This window comes from Schistocerca americana, chromosome 1 (assembly GCF_021461395.2).
Source record: "Schistocerca americana isolate TAMUIC-IGC-003095 chromosome 1, iqSchAmer2.1, whole genome shotgun sequence".
In the NCBI taxonomy this organism is placed as follows: Eukaryota; Metazoa; Arthropoda; class Insecta; order Orthoptera; family Acrididae; genus Schistocerca; species Schistocerca americana.
The window spans coordinates 180,204,328-180,225,940 of record NC_060119.1 but is presented as its reverse complement, the minus strand read 5'-3'; the positions used below and the strand labels follow the sequence as shown (position 1 = coordinate 180,225,940).

The following is a 21,613-nucleotide window of genomic DNA, read 5'->3' as shown; positions in this document are numbered from 1 at the left end:
TCCTTGTGTACAGTTTTACATACCTTCGCTTTCACTATGGATATAAGCTGCTCATGGAGAAGGAAGATATAGCTGCATGGCGATGCCGATTTTTAAAGGACATCCGTAGCCTAAATATCGACAGAAGTGGTATGGCTTGATGAAACAAGGGTCAATTCTGGTCACATTGTGAAACAGGGCTGGATAGAAGACACAGCTAAAGGAACAAAGAAAATGCCTTCTGGCAAAGGGGAGGATTGGGGGGGGGGGGGGGGGGGGGGGATTGCAGCACACTTACTCTTCTTCATGTAAGTACCTCGCAATGTTTTCTCCAAACAGTCTCCTGTTTTTAAATCAAAGAAAATGGTTGATCATCAGAGAGAAATGAATCATGTTACATTTGCAATTTGGTTCAAAGTTTCACTAACACCAAATCTTGGAAAATGGTCAACAATTTTTCTAGACAATGCCCCTTACCATACACTTCCTGTCAACAAGACATCTATCATGCAAACTGAAAGGAGGGGATGGAAATGGAAATGTCTTGCAGCTAGGGCCTCCCGTCAGGTAGACTGTTCACCTGGTGCAAGTCTTTTGAGTTGACGCCAGTTCCATGACTTGTGTGTCGAAGGAGGGAATGATTGACTGGCTTCACCCATCATAACATTGATGGAAGGGACGACCTTTAAAAGATGGCACTTATGGAAAACACCCGTCTATAAACCACAGTTGCCCCTATATGAAATCGCCGAACTGGCAAAAAAACAGACATACAGTTGTTGGGCTACCACATTACCACTGCCATTTCAACCCAACAGAGTTAATATGGGCCCAAATTATAAAGGTTACGGTGCCAGGAATAATAATAAATTAACACCGTCTGCAGTTGAAGCACTCACAAGAGAAGATTGAAGAAGCCATCAAATATATACAAATCATCATGGAAAGAGCTTGGCAGAAAGAAGCTCTTTTGGAAAATTTGGTGGAGGAGATGATAATTTCATTAAATGACAAAAGTGCCTGCGACACTTCACGAATCTCTATCAGAGAGAAGAGTTTTTCCATTACCCCGGTAGAAGTGCAGCACAGGCGGATCCAGTGACATGTTTGGCGCGCGTAGTTTACACCTGTAAGTACCTACATAACAAAACTATATCGCTGTAAGGCTTGAAATTTTGAGAAGAAGGCATTAGCAGCAACTAGTTCCAAAGGAATATCATTTCAGGAATTCAGTATTTATTAAACAAAATAAATTTTACTGTTTAGAATATAACTGCTGGAATACAGAAGCCTTGTTATTTGTACCACTTTTATTCTTTCTAAACAAAAGAGGACGGTCTATTTTAGGATATGTTTTCTCACCACGATAATTACGTCTAACATTTTTTGTATTAGAAGTAGGAGGGTCAGAGAAATTCATAACAGTGTTATTACAAACCTATAGTAACCTGTTTCTCATGTCAAAATTACTAGATGACGCACAAAAGGACCACTGTGCATCATGTTTAACTCAAATTATCTCGCATTTGTGATCTCCAACAGAGTGCTGATTATGAACATATGAAAATATGATGTCTTCTTAAGATTTCATTCGCATAATATATTCACCTAAAAAAAAAAAAAAATAAATAAATAAATAAAATAAAATAAAAAAATTAAAAAAGGACCGAAGGTCGAAAATTCGGCAATGTCATGAGAAATTGAACTTTCATAACTGTCCTCGTATCATCTTAGTGATTGGTTGCCACAGATAGAACTACAATCAAAATGTAAAGTGAAACTCTTTCAACAACCCATTGATGCAATTTCCATATTTATAAAGTGAACAGTTGGCACGTTTGCACAAGATGAATGAAATGTAAGATCACATGTGTTTCTCGCAGGACATGGCAACTCTGTTCCGCACCTCCACATGCTCCTGATGAAGTGTCAATCATAAAGTGATTTTGAACAGATTATGTTCTACACATTTTTTTCTTAAAAGCTATAAAATGTTACTACTAAGAACTGGACAGCCCACAGTTATATTTTGGTGGTTAAAGGAAGCAATAGAACATACCCTTATGTCCAATACAGAACTTCACTCCACACAAATTTGGTTGCCTGCTCATAAATCATCACTGCAAACAGTGATGAGTCCAACTCCTGTTGCCTACTGCACTAAATGTATTATGGGTGACACAGAGACAGGCTAACCACCAAATTATGGTACTGACTGGAGGCTAAAAACCTCTGCTGACATGTGATAAGCATGCAAACTGGGTGTGTTGACCCCAGGTCTGACATTCAGAAGCACCGCGTTTGGACTGAAAAATGTTGCGAGCATTGCTCCACCAAAGTTCAGAACTGTTCACAAGTTTTCAAGTCATTGAGAAGTACTCTAACACTGGTAGGTTTGTTATATATGTTAATGGCTTAATGCACTTTTTATAAACTATTCATAATTTTTGGAATCGTGGGAGGAACAAAGGCTTCTTGCACTGGTTTTGTAAGGGAAGAAAGCTATTATTGTGTATGCTGCTGGTGAATATGAATTTGCACCTAATATGTTGTTAATGTTTAAGTCTGAGACAAGATATATTGGTTATACTTATTATTATTTTTAGTTAATCATCACGTGTCCTGTTTTTTCAGCATGTTGAAATAATTAACTGGCTTTTACTAAACTGCATTTTGTTTCATGGAGTGATTAAATACCAGAGTTATGCTTGTCTCTTGTTAAAATTGCCAAGGAAAGATTTGAAATTTTAAAACTGATGTTATCCTCACTGTGTATGGCGATCAGTTCTCAGGTTACCTCCATACTTAAACCTGATTTAAACACAATAAAATTTGCACTATAGTGAAACAATACTTGTAACGGAAGAATATTACATTTACAATGAATGGCAAACTTGAAATGTAAAGCAACAGTTTTGTATTTTACTGTCCAGTAGGCTTCTCATAATGGTTACAAATGTAAATTCGAAGAGGAATAACATCTGAATAGATGACAGAACAATTCACTGACAATGTATAGGTCAACAACACTACTGATAGTGAGAATAGCAATGCAAGCACCAGCGATTTCTCACAGGACACTGACCATGGCTACAAACAGTGTACTTATACACATGCCCTTAATTTCACATTGCAGGTGAGTACCATGACAACATTTTTAAGATGAGTAGCAGCAGGGACGTGCCTCTCTCTCTCTCTCTCTCTCTCTCTCTCTCTCTCTCTCTCTCTCTCGCTTGTAGTCCCTCACCTCACATGTGGCTGGTTTTCTTCCCCTTATGTGCAGCAGCTCTCAGTTCATAGTACACTTCAACTACACACTGCATATGCAGAACATCCCACACATAGTTCACATTTCTGATAATAGTAGTCACAGGCAGATGGAATACAGACTACTGACTTAACAAAAATTTTGACTGCTAAAATGAAAACAAGATAGGAAAGCTATGTTTTTTATCATGAATGTGGAGCACACAAAACAAAGCTATTATAGAGATAATGCAATCCTTTATTAACATGTTGATGATAGAGGAGGAGGAGGAGGAGGAGGAGGAGGATTACCTAATTTCAAACCACAATACACCACTGGATTAGAATATGTATAATCAGTGTTTAAATAAAAAGTATTTCATGCTGTATAAGAATTATCAGCTCCACAAATGAATAGTTACAATGCAGAAAGAAGATTCCCATGAAGTATGACAGAATATAAGAAAATTATCTACAATCTCTTACTAAAAATATTTGACTACTTACTTTAAAATGCTTATAACAAGCCTGACAGCTTGTACCGCAACATCATACTCTTTGTCCAAAGTCATTGCAACAATACGATCCTTGAATTTGCTTGTGAACAATTCCAACTTTCCTTTCAACTCTTCTGAGGCATACAGTGGCTGCAGAGCCTGAATAAAACAATTTTAACACAATTAAAGAAAGCAAGATAATGAATAATTACTCTCAAGAGTGATGTGAAGATGAGAATAGAAGAATGAAGTTCAGACTGCTGAACAGTTTTCTGTTTACTGTTTTCTAACATTCTTACCTGCAAACATTTCAAACGAACTTCTCCAACTTTGTCATGTAACGTCCAACCAATGTATTTCAGATATGAGTCATCAAGGAAATTTTGATGAAACTTTTTCATCCAAACTCCTATTTCTGCCATGCAAATTGCCCGAATCTCAGGAAGAGTATCCCTGTAGAATTCATATTTCTCATAGCACAGAACATAATAAGCAATTTGTGCATATTGCAAAGTAGTGATAAAATACCTTTAAGGAACATACAAATCGTGTCATGTTGTATCTTATTACCTGTATCTGTGAACAAACACAGATTTAAACATGTAAGTAAGCATATTTTTTATCTCATCCATGTTTTCTTCAAGTTCCTGTCGTTTTGCCATAAGAGATTCAAGCCGATCACTGGCACGCTTATCGCGAGTCTTCTGTCGTTCTGATTCATACTGGCGTTGGGTATTGTCAAGATTTATTGATACAGTTAAAGCAACATCAACAAGTGCAGTCATCAACTTCATGGCTGAAAATACAACAAACAATATAGTACAGATTTCTTTAAAGGAGCTATATAGGAAATGATAAATAGGACATGGTGACCGATACTGAAAAATAGGTGGGCAACTAAGCCATGACCTAAAGTAGAGAGAAGTCTCTCGTTTCTCAGATGGGTGGCAAGGAAAACAAAAGTATGAAGAAAAAAATACTATTAGGTGGACAGGACAAAATTAAGTAAACGCAAAATTATTAATTACATGAGTAGAAAGTAGTTTTGATAACAACAAACACAAATAGTGAACTATAAGAATATTATATCTATCACATTAGAAGTAAGAAATGGATTGCAACGTATTTCAAACTGGCAGAACTAAATTGCACCACCAACCACCCAATAAAGAGTGAGGAAACAAGGGAGAAAGACAAAAGTAAAAACAAAAAGTGAGAAGACAAGAAAATGGATGCCACACTCGGGACAGAAAGTGAAATAAAAGCACCATGCAATTCAATATACTGATGAAGTTTCTTTTCCAAATACATTCTTCCTTAAAGTGGGGCATGTTTCCCTAATATTCAGATAAATGCAGTACTTGAAATTACATTTCAAGACAGAAAGAATAAATGATGAAGTATACTGAAAGATGACTAAAAAGGCAGCACAAAATTTGACAGTGCTAAGGAGGTATGGATTAATGGCATATGATGGCTAGGTTATTAGCATCCAGTGTCAAGCAAAGTATGGTTAGAGAATTGCACGGAACAGTGTGAGAAGGTTAACAAACAGAAAAGACTTATATTAAAAATAAAATTTCAAGCAGTAGACTGCAGTATGTTTGTGAACGTACAAATATTCACACCTTCAGTCACAAAGTGATAAAACTATCACTGTAAGTTTAAATTTCTAAAATCAATTGGTACAGTTTCAGTGCTTATAGTCCTTACCTGCCAATGTGGCTGTATGTCGGAATGCACGGACTTGGGAATCAGACAAACCTGTCAGTAGTGAAATTACATTGTCCATTAGGTATTGGTCATAAATGATGGAGTACTGACATTGCTTCACAAGTATCTGCACAAATTCGCAGAAATTGTTTCTGAATTTTTTCCAGGTCTGCCCCGACATGATGAGTGGATATTCTCCACTCTCCTGCATAAAAGTATTTATGTTTTGTTAATTACTCTCACCATAAAGGCATAAATATATTTTTAAAAAATTAGAGTTTAAAATCTAGCTGATAGACTGCAGCCTGAGTTAACTGAAGTAACTGTAACCCATGCATTCACTACATACTATTAACACTAAACCACACTTAGTATAAACTTGTACTGTTGTTTAATCTCCCTCTCACTTGCAGTATGGCAAGGAGCAATACACTTACAAAGAAAAAGAGGGAAAACACTAATTATAACTACAAATAAAGTCTGCTGGTGTTATCAAATCACAGCATTTGATACTATGCCTCCGATAACTTGCCCCCCCCCCCCCCCCCAAAAAGCACTTACAATGCAGTTAGCATCTGGATACCATCCAAGATTAACACTTTCAATGAGGTGACATTCCTTTACACACAAATCACTGAGCACAAAGTAATTCTAACCAGTCAGCTGTCAACCTGGAATTGGGTTTGGGGGAACAGGGCCAACAAATACTCATCACTTGGTAAATATCTATACATGGCAGCATCACTCTTTGGTAAAACAAGTTTAAACTGCATTTTTATACATTAGCAGCTGCCCACAAACCACAAATATTTCTCCCTTATGCCTAACAACCGTTTATATCATGATTTTATTTCTTAAGGAGAGGACTTTTAGTCTCTGTTTTACTATATGCAGTTTTGTAATTTTCAATGCGATAGGGTCTGCAGCTGTGATGAATTTTTTGAAAGACTTCATGTTGCCTTCAGCTGCCGTTCTTTTTATTTCAAGTGTGATTGCACAATCACAGCCTTAGGTCATTTTCAAGTATTTCATGGAAATTTTTTTTTTTTTTTTGTCGCTAATCCTACAACTCCATTTTATGCTCATAAAATAAATCCAAGGTGTTTTACACTATTTTAGGAGCATGTTACTTTCAAGCAGTTGTTGCAAAGCCTTTGCTCTTACACCAAAGTAAATGAAAAAACAATGCTAATAAATAACATTTGCTGCCCCCGACACTTTTGTTATTACGTTTCATTTTCCACAGTCAAAAACATCAACGACACAGCAGTTGCGGCACTGTAGCTGCCGGGTATGCATGTGTAACTGCAAATGAACTATTTGCAACATTTAAACTGAACATCCCTAGGATGCAATTCACAAAACGTTGTTACTTTAGTGTGTCATTTCTACCATAGCACCGTGGTAGAAGTTGGTAGCAATGTCAGAGACAAACAGAAACTTTTCTCATGTGTCTGTCTACTTCTTTTTACCTCTCCTAATGGCTATGTATACATAATATGATTTTTTTATGCAAATCTAAGGCCACATTTCTTTCGAATTATATAAGTTTCACTGGTCCCCTTGTACAATTAATTTTAAAAATCAGTACTTCAATTTTCGATGCTCACATATCAAAATTATGATTATTTAATAAAACGGAAGCATTATTATGAATGTCCACATTCCTATAACTTTCTCTAAGCAAAAATTGTGTATGTCTAGCTTTGAGTTTTTTCACTTTGACCTGTTCACATTCTCCTCCCAGGCATACCCTAAAAAGTATAGTTTCCGCATAATAAGGGGAGTCCGAAGCAGTAGTTATTGAAAATGAAGAGATTAAAAATAAGGAACTTACTTCAAATTTTCTGGTAATGGCAGCAAATGACCACATAGTTACATTGACAAGTAAGCAAAATAATGACACCCCTTTTCAGACTTCTATACTACTACATGTTGATTTTGCAAAGCTGACAACATCGACAACTTAGCAGTTGTCACATTCTCACTGCTCGATTACTGCAAATGAACCACGTAAGCTCCTAGATGCAATTTCCTGAAATGACATTACTTTCATGTGTCATTTCTACCAGAGCACTTGATCGGTGCACGGAGCAGACACTGATATCTAATTTAATTTTCAGTGCTCAGGTATTGGAGATTTTAATGCGTGATAGAGAATGTAACATCAGTGTTATGAATGTGAAGGCTTCTACTTCCTTTTACCACTCTTAACGACCACATACCCACACCTTTTTCTTTGTGCACACCTGTGGCAAAGCACTTTCCAAGTAATATAGGGGTCACTGCCCTCCTGTACAATTAATATTCAAAATCGGTACTTCAATTTTCCTGTTCACATATTAATATTACATCGCACATTCTCACACAGACAATAATTTATCTTGCACAAAATGAAATAGGTTTGAAAGTAATGCTTCACAAACCACTACTCACAATATTTTCCAGTGCCCTGTTAGAAATGTAAACAGTTGTGACATCACACTCATCAAAGGCATTTTGTTATTGTGCAGTATTGCACAGTCTTCGTCCTCAAGCCTTTGACACATTTTGCTACCTGCAGACGCTTGTGTGTGTGCCAAAGACAGCTGATCTTTTCAAAATAGTATACTTGTAAGTGAGAAAGCTTCAGTGCAACCAATCTCAACTTTTGAATGTACAGATATGGTGGAATACAAATCAATTTGTTTTCATCTGTTGAATCGGCCAACACTACACACAAAATTTGGATTGTGAGAAATTTTTAAGTTTCATACAAGAAGGAAGGAGTTTGTGGCATTCTGAGGGCGAGGATGATAACAATGGGGATGTCTTGGAATCTAGGATTTGATATTACTACTTTATTAAAATCAAAAGTTCTGAACAACTCTAAAATTTAATAATAATTAATTGACCATTATCTTATATTATATTCTGCTTGTTCTGTGACTGTCAAGCCATTTCAGCCTCTTGCCAATACTTAATGCAGTAGGTCACCTACGACATAGGCGAAATCTGTGTGGGAAACTAAGTCTAGATTATAATCTCAACAAACTGTATGTTCCAGTAAGAAAGGTGCTGTAATAAGTAAATTCTGATACTAAAAGTTACTGGAGTGAATTTTTTAGCGTTATGGTGGGTGGGCATTAGCAGCCTACAAATCAATTTATTGCTTACTCGAGTTTTTATGCAAATAGTGTGTTGATTTTGTAATACAAGATTATCTGCAGATGTGGTGGTGCGTGTTTCCACTTTTCAGTGCTTTGTGTGTTCAGAGTATCTTACTCTAAAATGTTTTTCTTTTACTCGTTTGCTGAATGACAGTTACTGAATGTTAACTGATATACGTATCTTCACTAAATTTATCTAAAGTAATGCAGAGTGTATGTTTTGTTTTGTTTTAGGGCACAAAAAACAACATACACACCCAAGTCAAAACTATAAAACAGGAACACAGAGAGGAGTATAATAATAATGGCGTGAGACGAAGGCCTCCCGTTGGGTAGACCGCTCGCCTGGTGCAAGTCTTTCGATTTGACGCCACTTCGGCGACTTGCGCGTCGATGAGGATGAAATGATGATGATTAGGACAACACAACACCTAATCCCTGAGCGGAGAAAATCTCCGACCCAGCCGGGAATCGAACCTCGGCCCTTAGGATTGACAGTCTGTCTCGCTGACCACTCAGCTACCGGGGGCGGACACAGAGAGGAATTAAATGACTATACGTCAGTCCCAATGCACAGAATAGGTGACAGCTAAAAATAGGCATGTGCAAAACGGCTAAAACAACACCATATAGAAATGGAGTTCCAAAACTAAAAATTAAATAGCCTTCACCATATTGCTTCGGCGGATAAAAAGTGAAACACGATCGACCCCCCATGCATCATTTGCTAAAATGGCTGATAAATCAGATGGCAAACCAAAGCTGGAATGTAAATTAAAAAAAAAAAAAAAAAAAAAAAAAAGAGGCATTCCAGCAAAAAGTGGCGGACAGTTCAAATTTGGGCGCAATGTGTACAAAGTAGTGGGGTAGCACCACTTAGCAAATGATGATGGCTAAAAAGACAGTGTTCAATACTCAGCCAAGTTAAAACAATCTCCTCCTGGTGGGAGGGCCGAGAGGAGGTCATCCACGGTGCTGGGAGAGGTTTAATAAGCCGAAGCTTACTCCCATGAACGGCGGACTATTGACGACGCAAAAGGGACACCACCTCCTGACAGACGGCAATGCAGAGATCATCGGAGGGAACATAGGTACTCACATGCTGAGGTACGAAGACTGCAACCCTGGTAGCAGTGCCAGCAGCCTTGTATCCTGGCAGGCTGACATGACCAGGGACCCACAGAAACATGACACTTGCTCCACAAAGAGTGAGCAAGTGACAGTGTTCCTGGACCTGCTGCACTACGGGATGAGCAGTGCACAGCTAAGGGATGAGCAGTGTATAGCGCACATAGACTTTGGAGGGCACTTAGTGAGTCTGAGCAAAGGACACAACTGGAAACACTGTGTCATCAAATGTACTCCGTGGCCTGATACAAGGTGAAGAATTCGGCTGCAAATACTGAGGAGTGTGCCGGAAGCTGATATCGAAAGACACGGGTGCCAATGACGAAGGCACACCCAACCCGACAGTCAGTCCAAGAGCCATCAGTGTAGACAAAGATACCATCCTGAAGTTCCACGCGAAGGTCGTGAAACTGGAGGCGATAGACCGAGGCTGGAGTAGTGTCCTCAGGAAGCAAATGAAGGCCAAGGTTACCATGGGCCACTGCATGAAGCCAAGTGGTGAAGGGTTCGCACCCACTGGGAAAGTTGCAGGTAGTGTGTAGTTAAGCCGCTGTAGCAAGTGGCGAAAGTGGATTCCAGGAGGTAACAGAGAAGAGGGGCGAGCCCCATACTGATCATCAAAGGAATCATCAAAGAAGAAGGCGTAGGAGGGATGGCCACGAATGGCAGACAAACAGCATGCATACCTGCTGAGGAGAAAGTCACAGCGGTAGCACAGGGGTAGTTAAGCAGCTTCAGCATACAGACTCACAACCGGACTGGTGTTTACACCAGTTTACACCAGTCCGGTTGAGAGGCGCCTGTGGCCAAACAGATGCCATGACAATGGATAGCATTGAGACAACGTAAGAGGGATGGGCATGTAGACGCATAAGCAAAGCACCCATAGTCTAGTTTCGAACGGACAAAGGACCAGTACAAAGGGAGGAGGGTGGTTTGATTGGCACCCCAGGAAGTACCATTGAGGATACATAGGAGATTGAGGGACTGCATACAGCTGGCTGCCAGGTAAGATGCATGGGAGGACTAAGAGTGTTTTCTATCGAGCATGAGTTTCAACGAATGGAAAGGCAACAGGCCCAAGATGTAGAGATGGTGCGAGAAACCATTTGGACCGACAGAAATTCATACAGACTGCTTTGTAAGGGGCAATGCGAAAGCCATTGATGATGCACCAGGACACCTTTCAATGACACAGGTCCACGGAGAACTGTAATAGATGGCAAAATTGTCTACAAAAAGAGAGCTGGAGATGCCCAGTGGGAGACAGGACATTACAGGGTTAATGGCAATAGCAAAGAGAACGACGCGGAGGACAGAACCCTGAGGCACACCATTTTCCTGGATAAAGGTGTCCGATAAATCAGGATCCACACACACCTTGAAAACTCGGTCTTGTAAAAATGCCCAAGAAAAACAGGGCAGGTGCCCATGGAAGCCCCACATGTGAAGAGTATGGAAGATACCTGTTCTCCGGCAGGTGTCGTAGGCCTTCTCCAAATCGAAAAACACGGTCACAGTCTGGGATTTCCACAGAAAACCATTCATGACATGGGTGGACAAAGTAACAAGATGGTCAACTGCAGAATACCACACTCGAAACCCACACACTGATTTCATCAGTAAATTGTGAGACTCGAGCCACCACACCAGCCGGGCATGAATCATACATTCCATCACCTTGCAAATGCAGCTGGTAAGAGAGATGGGGCGGTGCTAGGTGGTGGTTTTTGTCCTTACCGGGCTTAGGTATGGGATGACGGTGGCTTCACGCGCCAGCGTCAAGGAAATGTGCCCTCTGCCCAGATGTGGTTGTATGTGTTAAGCAGAAAGTGCTTGCCTGCAAGAGAAAGATGTTGCAACATCTGAATGTGGATGGCGACTGGCCCCGGGATGGAGGATCAGGATGGACTGAGAGCATGATCGAGCTCCCTCACAGTGAAGGCGGCATTGTAGCACTCACGATTCAGAGAAGAGGAGGGTACCCCCAAGAAGTCAGCAAACAGATAGCACACGGAAAATGGTCACTCGAGTAGGTGTCAGAAAGAACGGACCACTCAAGACGATGGACAAGATGGGCTGTGCAGAAGGATAGGTCCAAATGGGAATAGGTGTACGAGGAGTCGGACAGGAAAGTGGGTGCTCCACTGTTACGGGAGAAGAGGTTAAGGTGGTTGAGAAGGTCAGCCAAGGGGGCACCTCTCTGACAGGTCCTGGGAGAGCCCCAAAGGGGATGATTTGCATTAAAGTCACCGAGTAGCAAAAATGGGGGAGGTAGCTGCCAAATAAGCTGAAGGATGTCTGCTCTGGTGACAGCAAACAATGGAGGGACATATATTGTACAGACGGAAAAAGCCAGTTGGGGAATGGAAGGCAAACTGCCACATCTTGAAGATTGGTAGCCAGTGAGATGGGTTGACTGTGAATGTCATCCCATATGATCAGCATGATGCCCCCATGAGAGGGAATGCCAACCTCAGGGGGAAGGTCAGAATAAATCGGTAAGAAATGTGAAAGCTCAAAGCGGTCACGAGTGCGCAATTTCATTTCCTGAAGGCAGAGTACAAGGAGATGCTGCAGCGCTATAAAGCAGCCGTAAATCCTCTTTGTGGGACCGAAGGCTGCCAACATTCCAACGGAGGAGAGTCATGAGGAAGAGACGTGGGGATGTCACCTCAGCAGCTGCCAAGTGACAACTGGAGAAGAGGCACTACTACAAGGCACAGAAGCAGGATCCTGCTCCGTGGAGTCCACAGAAGCATCAGCTTTCCTGTGCGGTCGATCTGTGGAGTCCAAGGCCGAAAAACGGTTGCTGGTGTGCACCGGCAACATGGAGGCTGGGCAGGCTAAGGTATCACGTGCCGACACTATCAAAGATGGTCTTCGAGGTGGCGAAGGAGAAGACCGTTTGCCTTTGGAGGACTTCTGCGAGCCTTTCCGGTCAGATGAAGACTCGTGTTGTTTGGCTGGAATGACAGGAAGTCTTCACAGGAGTACTACTCCTGTCCTTTCCGGCCTATCAGTTGTGTAGCTGGTGGTCTCGCCCCTTGAGGCGAGAGTTTCACAGCCTGTTGCACAACTGGACGAGGCTATGCTACCTTGACACTGGGCAATTTCACGACCTCAGAGCTGAATTGGTGGTCACATGTATGCATGGCCATGCATTTCATGGAGCAAGGGGTAACAAGTACAGAACTATAGGTACCAAACGGGGGAACACAGGGTTTGTGACTAGCCAATATCTTGTGAGCACCGGGATAAGGCACCTTATCCTTTACCTGGATCTCTTGAACAGCCTGCTCATCAAGATACACTGGACGCTGACAGGGCAAGCGGTATGGCTGCCATTGCAGTTGATACAGTGGGTAGAATAAGGTGGACAATCGCCCTTGTCCGCATCCCTACCACAGGTGACACATGTGGCTGGGTGTCGACAAGACATTCTAGTGTGGTTAAAATGATGACACTGGTAGCAATGCATCGGGTTCGAAATGTATGGCCGGACGGTGATAATTTCATAGCCTGCTTTCAGCTTGGGCGGAAGCACCACTCTATCGAAGGTGAGAAAGAGAGTACAGGTGAGCACTAAGGAGGAATGTACCTTTTTCACTGCACGATGAACGGCAATGACACCCCGATCAGAGAGGTAAGATTGTTTATCGACCACTGAACGTTGAGCAGCCTAGTGTAAATTACACCTCGGGAAGAATTCCAAGTTCTGTGGGCCTCAACATGAATAGGGTAACTGTGGAGAATTGAGGCTACAAGCAGATGATGTGCTTGAGAATCCACAGTGGTATCCAAAAGCAAAGTGCCATTCCATAAAAGAGAGCAGAATTTCACAGGGTAAGCAATTGCATCTACACCTTTTTGAATAATAAATGGATTTACCGTGGCGAAGGCATGACCGTCTTCAGTACGTGAAACCACGAGGAACCGTGGTACAGTGGGAAGGGTCTTTGAATCATTAGCCTCATTGCGTTTACATTTTGTAGAAGTTGAGTGGGAACATGATTAAATCATCACGAGGAAATCCCCCATGATTGCCAGCATCTCCGATGGCACGCTCCTTCCAAATGGGGGCCCCCTTCATAAGGGGGTGCACATGTCTTAAGTGATTGTTCACACTTCAGGTCACACCTCCCGAACACCTGACAGAGGGACCAATCAGCAATTTGGGAAGGTTACAGCTCAGATAATCACCCCTCCCTGGGCCTGGCCTGTACCAGGGGACACGTGCGAACCCTACCAGTCGACCTGGGACAGGGAATTAGGGGTTACTCAGTCACCTGTTACGCGTCAGACGCATGGGCCGGCCTTTAGGAGCGCACAGAGAGGAAGAAGAAAAATAGAGGATCCTCAAATGCCGAAACGAGAGAAGGGAAACAAAGAAAGGAAAAGGGAGCGAAAAACAAAAGTGAGACTGTTCGCATGTCAGTGACAGAATGCAGAACATTCCTAAGAATATCCGAGACATGTTCCCCAAGGGAGGGGAAGAAGAATAGCAAGAGGATAGACATGCAGTACGGAAAGGAAAAAATGCCGCAAAGGCCGGGGCCCCGTGGTAGTCAGGCATGAACCTGCCAAAGAGTGGCGAGCCCCTTGGAGGGGCAGACTGTATGTAACCTTTCTTTTTCTGGATTATGTAACACAATGTTTCTTCATCTCATATATTCATCAAACTAGTCTGGTTATCTGATAACTGAGTGTACAGTGTTCACCACGTTCTTTTTGAGACACATATAGGTCATACACATGCATTCTGCGTCTCTTAATAGGAAATGAGACAATGCAGCACTCATCTCAAAGTACAGTGGCGTTGTAGGATCCATATTTTGCAAGGCAGTTAGAATTCATTAATACCTCCTTGGCAAAATACCTCCCCAATTCCACCACAAACTGACAAAACATATGGGACATAGTGTGATCAAGCCATCGACTGATGCAACGTTTTTGTCTATCAACCCCTTCATATTGTCACTCCACAGAGGAACTACATGACATTTACGAATCCAAGTACTTTCAATTTTGCTCCGTTCATTCGTTCCCAAGACGCACTGTAGAAATCAGTTCTCTCTCTCTCTCTCTCTCTCTCTCTCTCTCTCTCTCTCTCTCAGTGAACCACAGATAATTTAGTGACCTACATTAACTGCAGTAGTGTAACACTGCCAAAAAGGTAAAATCTTAATTTTTCATACCAATAAAAATTCATTGCATATTAAAATATTAGCACGCGCGGCCACACACACACACACACACACACACACACACACACACACACAGCGATGGTGTAAAATTATGACAGAGGTAGCGCTTGAAAATGGCACAGCACCGAAATCTGCTGATCTTGTGATATAAATGACAGTGATGGTATAACAGGCATGATGGAAACTGGAACATCCTTTTATTAAGTATGTGTTGCCACTCATATGTTACTGTTGTACATTTTACACTGATCTGAAGTACAATTCTAAGCACTAACACAGGTTTGTTATAGATACTCATAACAATCAAACGATTATGATTTGGAAGCAAATCCATCTATCAATATTGATGGTTCTGTCATTTTTACACATGCATTTCCTTGGAGAACAGAGTTAAAATCCAAGTAGGAAAGTAGATTTCTGTTGTGACTGTGTGCCCTCTCAACAGCACATATCTGTGTTACTTTCGAAAGGTCTGAAATACCTACATTTTAACACATGGGTGTGCTCAACAGACCAAGACCTAAGGAGATTTATTTCAGAAACTTAACTGTTGCCCCAAACTCATTTCTATTTGCAAAACTTCCAACGATATCAATAAAGTACTGAATACAAAAAGTAAAGCTAGAAACAAGTGACGCTACAGCTTGGTTTTATTCAGTGTCCACCCTTGCAGTAATTCTAACGCACGGCAAAGAGTAGCCTCTTAACACAAACTAAACAGATGAGTACCTTAATCACCTGTACAATGCAGTATCAAGCGAAAAATGAAATTCCTATGCTTCTTTTCTTTCTGTGATGCACAACACTTGAGATTTCTTTTCTGCCACTCTACTTATCCATCACTCAAAGGGCTGAGAAACAAAATTTCTTAAATAATATAGATAATATTGCACATGAAAAAAATGTGATAGAATTTGAAAAAGTATTGTCAAAGTATCAAACATTCAAATGATAAAAATGCACTCCACACACTAAATGCTTACTAAGTTAGCAGTAAAAGAAAAGTATTATTCTCTACCTCTAAAACATAAGGCAAAAAAGCACTTCATGCTGCTTTAGGTGTCTGTTACTACTGTAATACTAAATGTAAGGTATGTCAAAGGTCTTGCAGTGGAATGGAGCAATGCAGTTCCCCAATGAAGAAACGCATTTCTAAAAAAAATACTGAACTGAGACAATATATGCCTACTTAGCAAACACACTGCCGAGAACATCTGAAAACAAAAAGTTAAAACTATTAAAGAGATCAAGATTTGGAAAATGAGATTCCTTTGTCAGTCGTCAAATTCTTACAATGGTCAAATTCTTGCAACTGATTGTTGTCAAATGCTTTGCAAATATTTGTTTATGTAAAGTTCGGAGTATGTTTTTCTTTATTCTTATATCTTGCCTACTATCTGAATTCATCTCATCCCTCTCTCTCTTTCTCCTTTTATATTCCAGAATTTTATCTGTTATATGGCACTGTTAACACTGCCCCAGTCTCATTTTAGTTGCACCTAAACAGATGTAGTTGCAGTGCATTACCATATTTGCTAGTATTTTAAAATAGTGGCGCAAGGAAAAAAGTATTCTTTGCAGCACCAGTTATTTTGCTTTAGAACCTAGCAGCAATTTCCTAAAGCATTTGGTACTAAGTTTCTCTATTCAAACAACAATCTCCTCTGCAAAACAATTTTTCTGGATCAACTAAATTCCAATACTATAACTAAACAAGCCCTGCATCCTAGTTGGTAAATTTTACATCTGACAACATGTATTATGTTTGTTCCACTTTATTCATGAAAAAAACACACAGCTACCCTATATGTGTGACAACATGTCACCTCATCTATTCCTTAAAAATGACCTGCAAACAGATGCTCTATGACTGTTTACTAGCACTACAAGTTCCACAACATTAAAATTGTACTTTCAGGTACATTTAAATAAATAAAAATAGTACCTGAGAGATTTAGAAATCGTAACATTTTTTAAAATGACACGAATCTAGTGAAACAAAAATATAATGTTACATATGATATGTAGCTGACAAAAGCAAATTTAAATATAGTAATCAACTTACTAATTTGCAAATCATTTACACGAAAAAGTTGAGCACATTGGACATTCCATCACTCCCAGTCAGGTTTTAATAAATTCACTGAAATAATTACAACAGTTAAAATTTAAAACAAGCAGAATGAAGAAGACAACCACAAAAGGGTCCTCCCTTTTCCTGGTTTTACAACTTTACTGTTCTTTTTAAAGTTGACCTGCTTAAAGTTAAGCTGCTTTTATGGCAGTCTTCTTCACTCCGCTTGTTTTATATTTTGACTATCACCATTAGTTTAATGAATTTATTATAACCTGACTGGGAATGAGGGGGCACCAAATGCATTCAACTTTCAAAACAAATAATCTGACTATCTCTCAATATAGCAGAGATGCCGAGTCGTGATAGGCACAATAAAAAGATTCACGCAATCATAGCTTTCAGCCATTAAGGCCTTTGTCAGCAGTAGACACACACACACACAACGCAACTTGCGCACATGTCTGCAGTCTCAAAGAGTGTAGTTTCAGCTCTCTGAGATTGCAGACGTGTGTGTGTGTGTGTGTGTGTGTGTGTGTGTGTGTGTGTGTACTGCTGACAAAAGCCTTAATGGCCGAAAGCTATGATTGTGTGAATCTTTTCATTGTGCCTATTGTGACTCAGCATCTCTGCTATATGGTAAGTAGCAACTTTCCTTCTCTGGTATTGTTACATTCTGTCCTGGATTTTCCATTGTTTGATTTTTGACTACTATCTCTGAATCACTTTTGTGAATTACGTATTGTGCATCACTTTATATTTTCTTCTCCCCAGATTCTTGTCATTTCAAAAGACAAATTATAATTTCTTAATCTCTCATGTGATATTTTTCTTCATTAAGATGTACCTGTAGATTCAACTCTCATGTTGTAAAACCGATAATACTCTTAAAGAACCATACAACAGCTCTTTGCAGTTTATTTTTCAAGAATGCATACCTTCAGTTGTGGGGGTCCATGTTATAAAGTTTGCTCTTATCATCTAGTAAATCTGATGTCTATAACTTTTGGGCCCATATATTTCAGGAGTCATTAGACAAAAATCTAGGAATATCACTATACAAGCTTCCTCATGAGATACACAAAGTTAGCACTTTTAGATCATTCCACTGTTTTATTCTTATACAGAACCTCTCCATCGACCACAAATCAATGTAATTCCCATCTCCCATATCCACTTCTTGTATTGCAAACTGCAGCTGTATACGGTCAACTACCCACAAGCATACACAAATGCCAGCAATTGTCACTGTTTAAACTTCCAACAAAGCTGTACCATTCCATCTCTAACATACCAGTCAACACTACCGTATTCTTGAAGATATACGGTACAAATATCTAACTCTGTCAGCTTTCATACGAACTTAGAATCACTACAGGAACCGTTCCATTCAAATAAGTTGACAGAAAGAATATTCTTGAAAGTTTGCTGTAGATGAGTGAAACTAGTACCGAAAAGCAACATGAGACTAAACTACGCTACCGTACTATTTAGTAGGAAAACATGTCATCACTTATCTGGAAGAAGATTACGTGGAATTGACAGTACATGTTGCTGAACAAAGCTAATGTCTTGATGTTTTGAAGAGATTTAGTTTCAATCTGAAATTGTTAAAGATAATGGAAGGAGTAAAGGTTAACAACTTGACACAGTTGTGGGGCTAAGCAGTTGACAGGCACACTAAAAATTACATAGTGAGTTGTAAGTCCTACTTCTTCCATTATTTGTACATCACTCAGGACTTTTCAGTATCTGATTAACAGAGAAGTATGTATTGTTACAGGTCTGGACATGGCTGCAGTATGTAACATTCCTTGCTGATACTGGTGGGAGGGGGGTGGGGTGGGGGGGTTGTGAGAGGAGAATGATGTGGGCACGTGGAGGGAGGAGAGGGAGGGAAGTGTGGCTGATGGACTAATGGCTGCAAGCAAGTGTATGAGAGAGGAATGTGTCCTCTCAATACTTCACCCCCCCCCCCCCCCCCCACCCGAAAAAAATCACTAGTTTTTCTAAATTATGGTAATGGGAACTGTCCTTACAAACCCATTCTTCTACCCTGCAATCTTCCTGGCCTCAAATTCCACTTGCCCACTTGCCCCTTTCCCCTCCCTGGCCTCTTGGCCCCACTTAACTCATAATCACACTTTTCTCTCCACAGTATCTCTTTTCCTCTCATGTATCCCCTTCCCATCCCACAATCGACTCCCACACTTTGTGTGCCACACACAACTACCTCTTGCTTTAGCTCCCTGGTTTCCCATCATCATCATCATCATCATCATCATCATCGTCTCGTCTCATCCCCTGGCTGCATCTACATCCTAGATCTGCCCCCTTCTCCTCCACTTACTAGCTGCACAAAGCAGCCCCTCAACCCAATTGCGTTGTGCTGCAGCTCCACTGTAGTTTGCATGTGTGTGTCCCTTATCAATTAGCTTTGAAAGAGAATGTTGCCCAGAAGCTTAGCAATGTTTTCAGTCTTATTCAAGTTCCTGTCGACTGTTCAATGCCTCAACTGTATGGTGAGTTGTTATCTTTATCCCTTCCAATATTAATACTCATCTGTTTCAGGATAAAAGAAAAGAACAAAGTGGATCACACAAAAGGAAAAAAAGTGTCTGGAAGAGAAAATGACCTGTCCCTTACATGAGCAAGTAAGAGACAAGTGGTAAAGAAAATAATCTTCTACATTATCAAGACTACAATTATAAATAATGGAACCTTAATCATTCTTCCTTGGAGTAGATGGATGATACAATTAAAAGTATACATTTCAGGACGGTGTAACTCAAGATAAAAATGTAAGTACATCAATAAAAAATGAGTAAACTCAGTAACACAATAAATGAGTACTACAGCAGTGTTCAAGGCAATAAGGTTTTACACTGTCAGTCTAGGAGACCAAAGTGTACAAATGTACTTTTCTGTTTGTTCAGTTGTTCATAAAATCCTTCAATTTGAAGTAAAGATATATATTATAAGGCAATTTGAAATAACTCTTAAATTTCACTTGTCTAGTTTTTGCGGGTTGATGATTCCATTCTGCTGTACAATATATTAACAACAGGTCTAATTATCAGTCAGGTGTTCCAAGCAATATATTAGTAGCTGTCACTCTGGACCCCTGCTATCAAATTACCTACACCTACTTCCAGCCTGGTTAAAATCTACATGCCAACCTTGTCTAATACCAGCATCTAAGAAGGACAACTGCAGTCAAGTCTGTGTAAGAAGCTTCTTGACAGCTAACAGTGCTGTTGCCAGCTTTCAGATGTGTAGTACTGAAGGCTGCAGGCAAAAACAATAGTCACCTACATAACTGTGACACCACTGATGCATTGCCCTAGAGATGTTTACAAAATGGCTTCACCTGATTGATTGAAGTAGGAGGCAAAGCTGATGCAGTCAGCCTACTCTGCAACTGTCGGGGATCATCTTACACCAGATCAGGATAGGCTGATCATCTTATACTCGGAGACGACACGTTCTGGAGGTACTGAAGCTGCTAAGAGCGCTCAGCATCAAAAAAGGCTATTCTGCTCAGCTGAACAAGTCAAATAATGGATGTGACACCAGTGTGTGAAGCACTACACAATTACCCACACTACACGAGTCATCAATGTTGCTATTTACTTCAATCTGAGTATCATGAACTACTAAAGCAGCATCCCACAGCAAACAGCAACGGATATTAGAAAAGAAGATGAGAGAAAGGTCATTCATGGACAATTCTAACCACATACAAGTATTTCTTCTTGCTGGCAACTTATTAGAGTGTACAAAAGAATGTAAACCACGGGAACAAGCCTTGCAAACAGGGAACAAGATGCAGAATATTAACACAAATTCAGCACAGTCTTCTTCATTCTACACAGGTGTGCCATTTAGAGCCATGTCAATGTGTCTACATGTGGACAAAGGGTGAAATGCAAACCAATTATAAATTTATGTTTTGAAAACAAGGTTTCAAAGACAATCACAAAAATGCACTTTCTATCCTCTTTGACTTTAAAATGGAATATGAGAACTGTATGGCCTTTTGTGAAAAATGAGACAGAAGATTCAGTGGGAAAGCATGATTTTGAAGCTAAGCCTAGAGATAAAGTTATTAATTTGAGAGTTGGAAAAACTGATTATTTATGCAAAGAACAGACATAAAGCAATTTAAGTAATGTGTGGCAGTTAAAAGATGCCACTAATGCTATAATTTTGGCTCACTTGTTGAATGCCTAAAAAAAAACACATTCCTGGTTATCTAGCTAGGTGGCAATGTATTCTTTTTGTTCTGACAGCGTATGTTTGGAAACTGCTACTTTTATTGGATACAACTATATTCTGAATTAATTCTAAACTCTAAAATGCTATTTCAGTAATCATTTGCTTGAAAGTATATCTAAAAATTATATCTACTTTTCCCCTTTCCCTCAATAGTACAAACAAGCTGGGAATCAGTTAAAAAAAAAAGTTAATTTGTTAGATGCCGTCATCACAGTTTTCTAGGTATGAAATAATGGAATATTTTGAACAGACACCTTCTCACCTTCCTCAGATAAATTACAATTGTCATTTCAAATATAATTCATGCCAATGTAACACATATGAGTTAAATATATGGAAGCA

The 21,613-nt window shown here is 40.0% G+C and overlaps 1 protein-coding gene across 2 annotated transcripts in view; it reads right to left on the bottom strand.

Moving 5' to 3' along the window:
* The window catches only part of LOC124615488 (cohesin subunit SA-1), a 149,435-nt gene that overhangs the window by 93,573 nt on the left and 34,249 nt on the right, over nucleotides 1-21,613 (bottom strand). For both annotated transcript variants that reach the window (XM_047143830.1, XM_047144613.1), the window contains exons 6-9: nucleotides 5,436-5,640; nucleotides 4,293-4,518; nucleotides 4,022-4,175; nucleotides 3,733-3,881 (exon numbers count right to left, since the gene is read on the bottom strand). In XM_047143830.1, coding sequence (XP_046999786.1) covers nucleotides 3,733-3,881; nucleotides 4,022-4,175; nucleotides 4,293-4,518; nucleotides 5,436-5,640 — 734 coding nt within the window. The remainder of the gene's footprint in view (nucleotides 1-3,732; nucleotides 3,882-4,021; nucleotides 4,176-4,292; nucleotides 4,519-5,435; nucleotides 5,641-21,613) is intronic.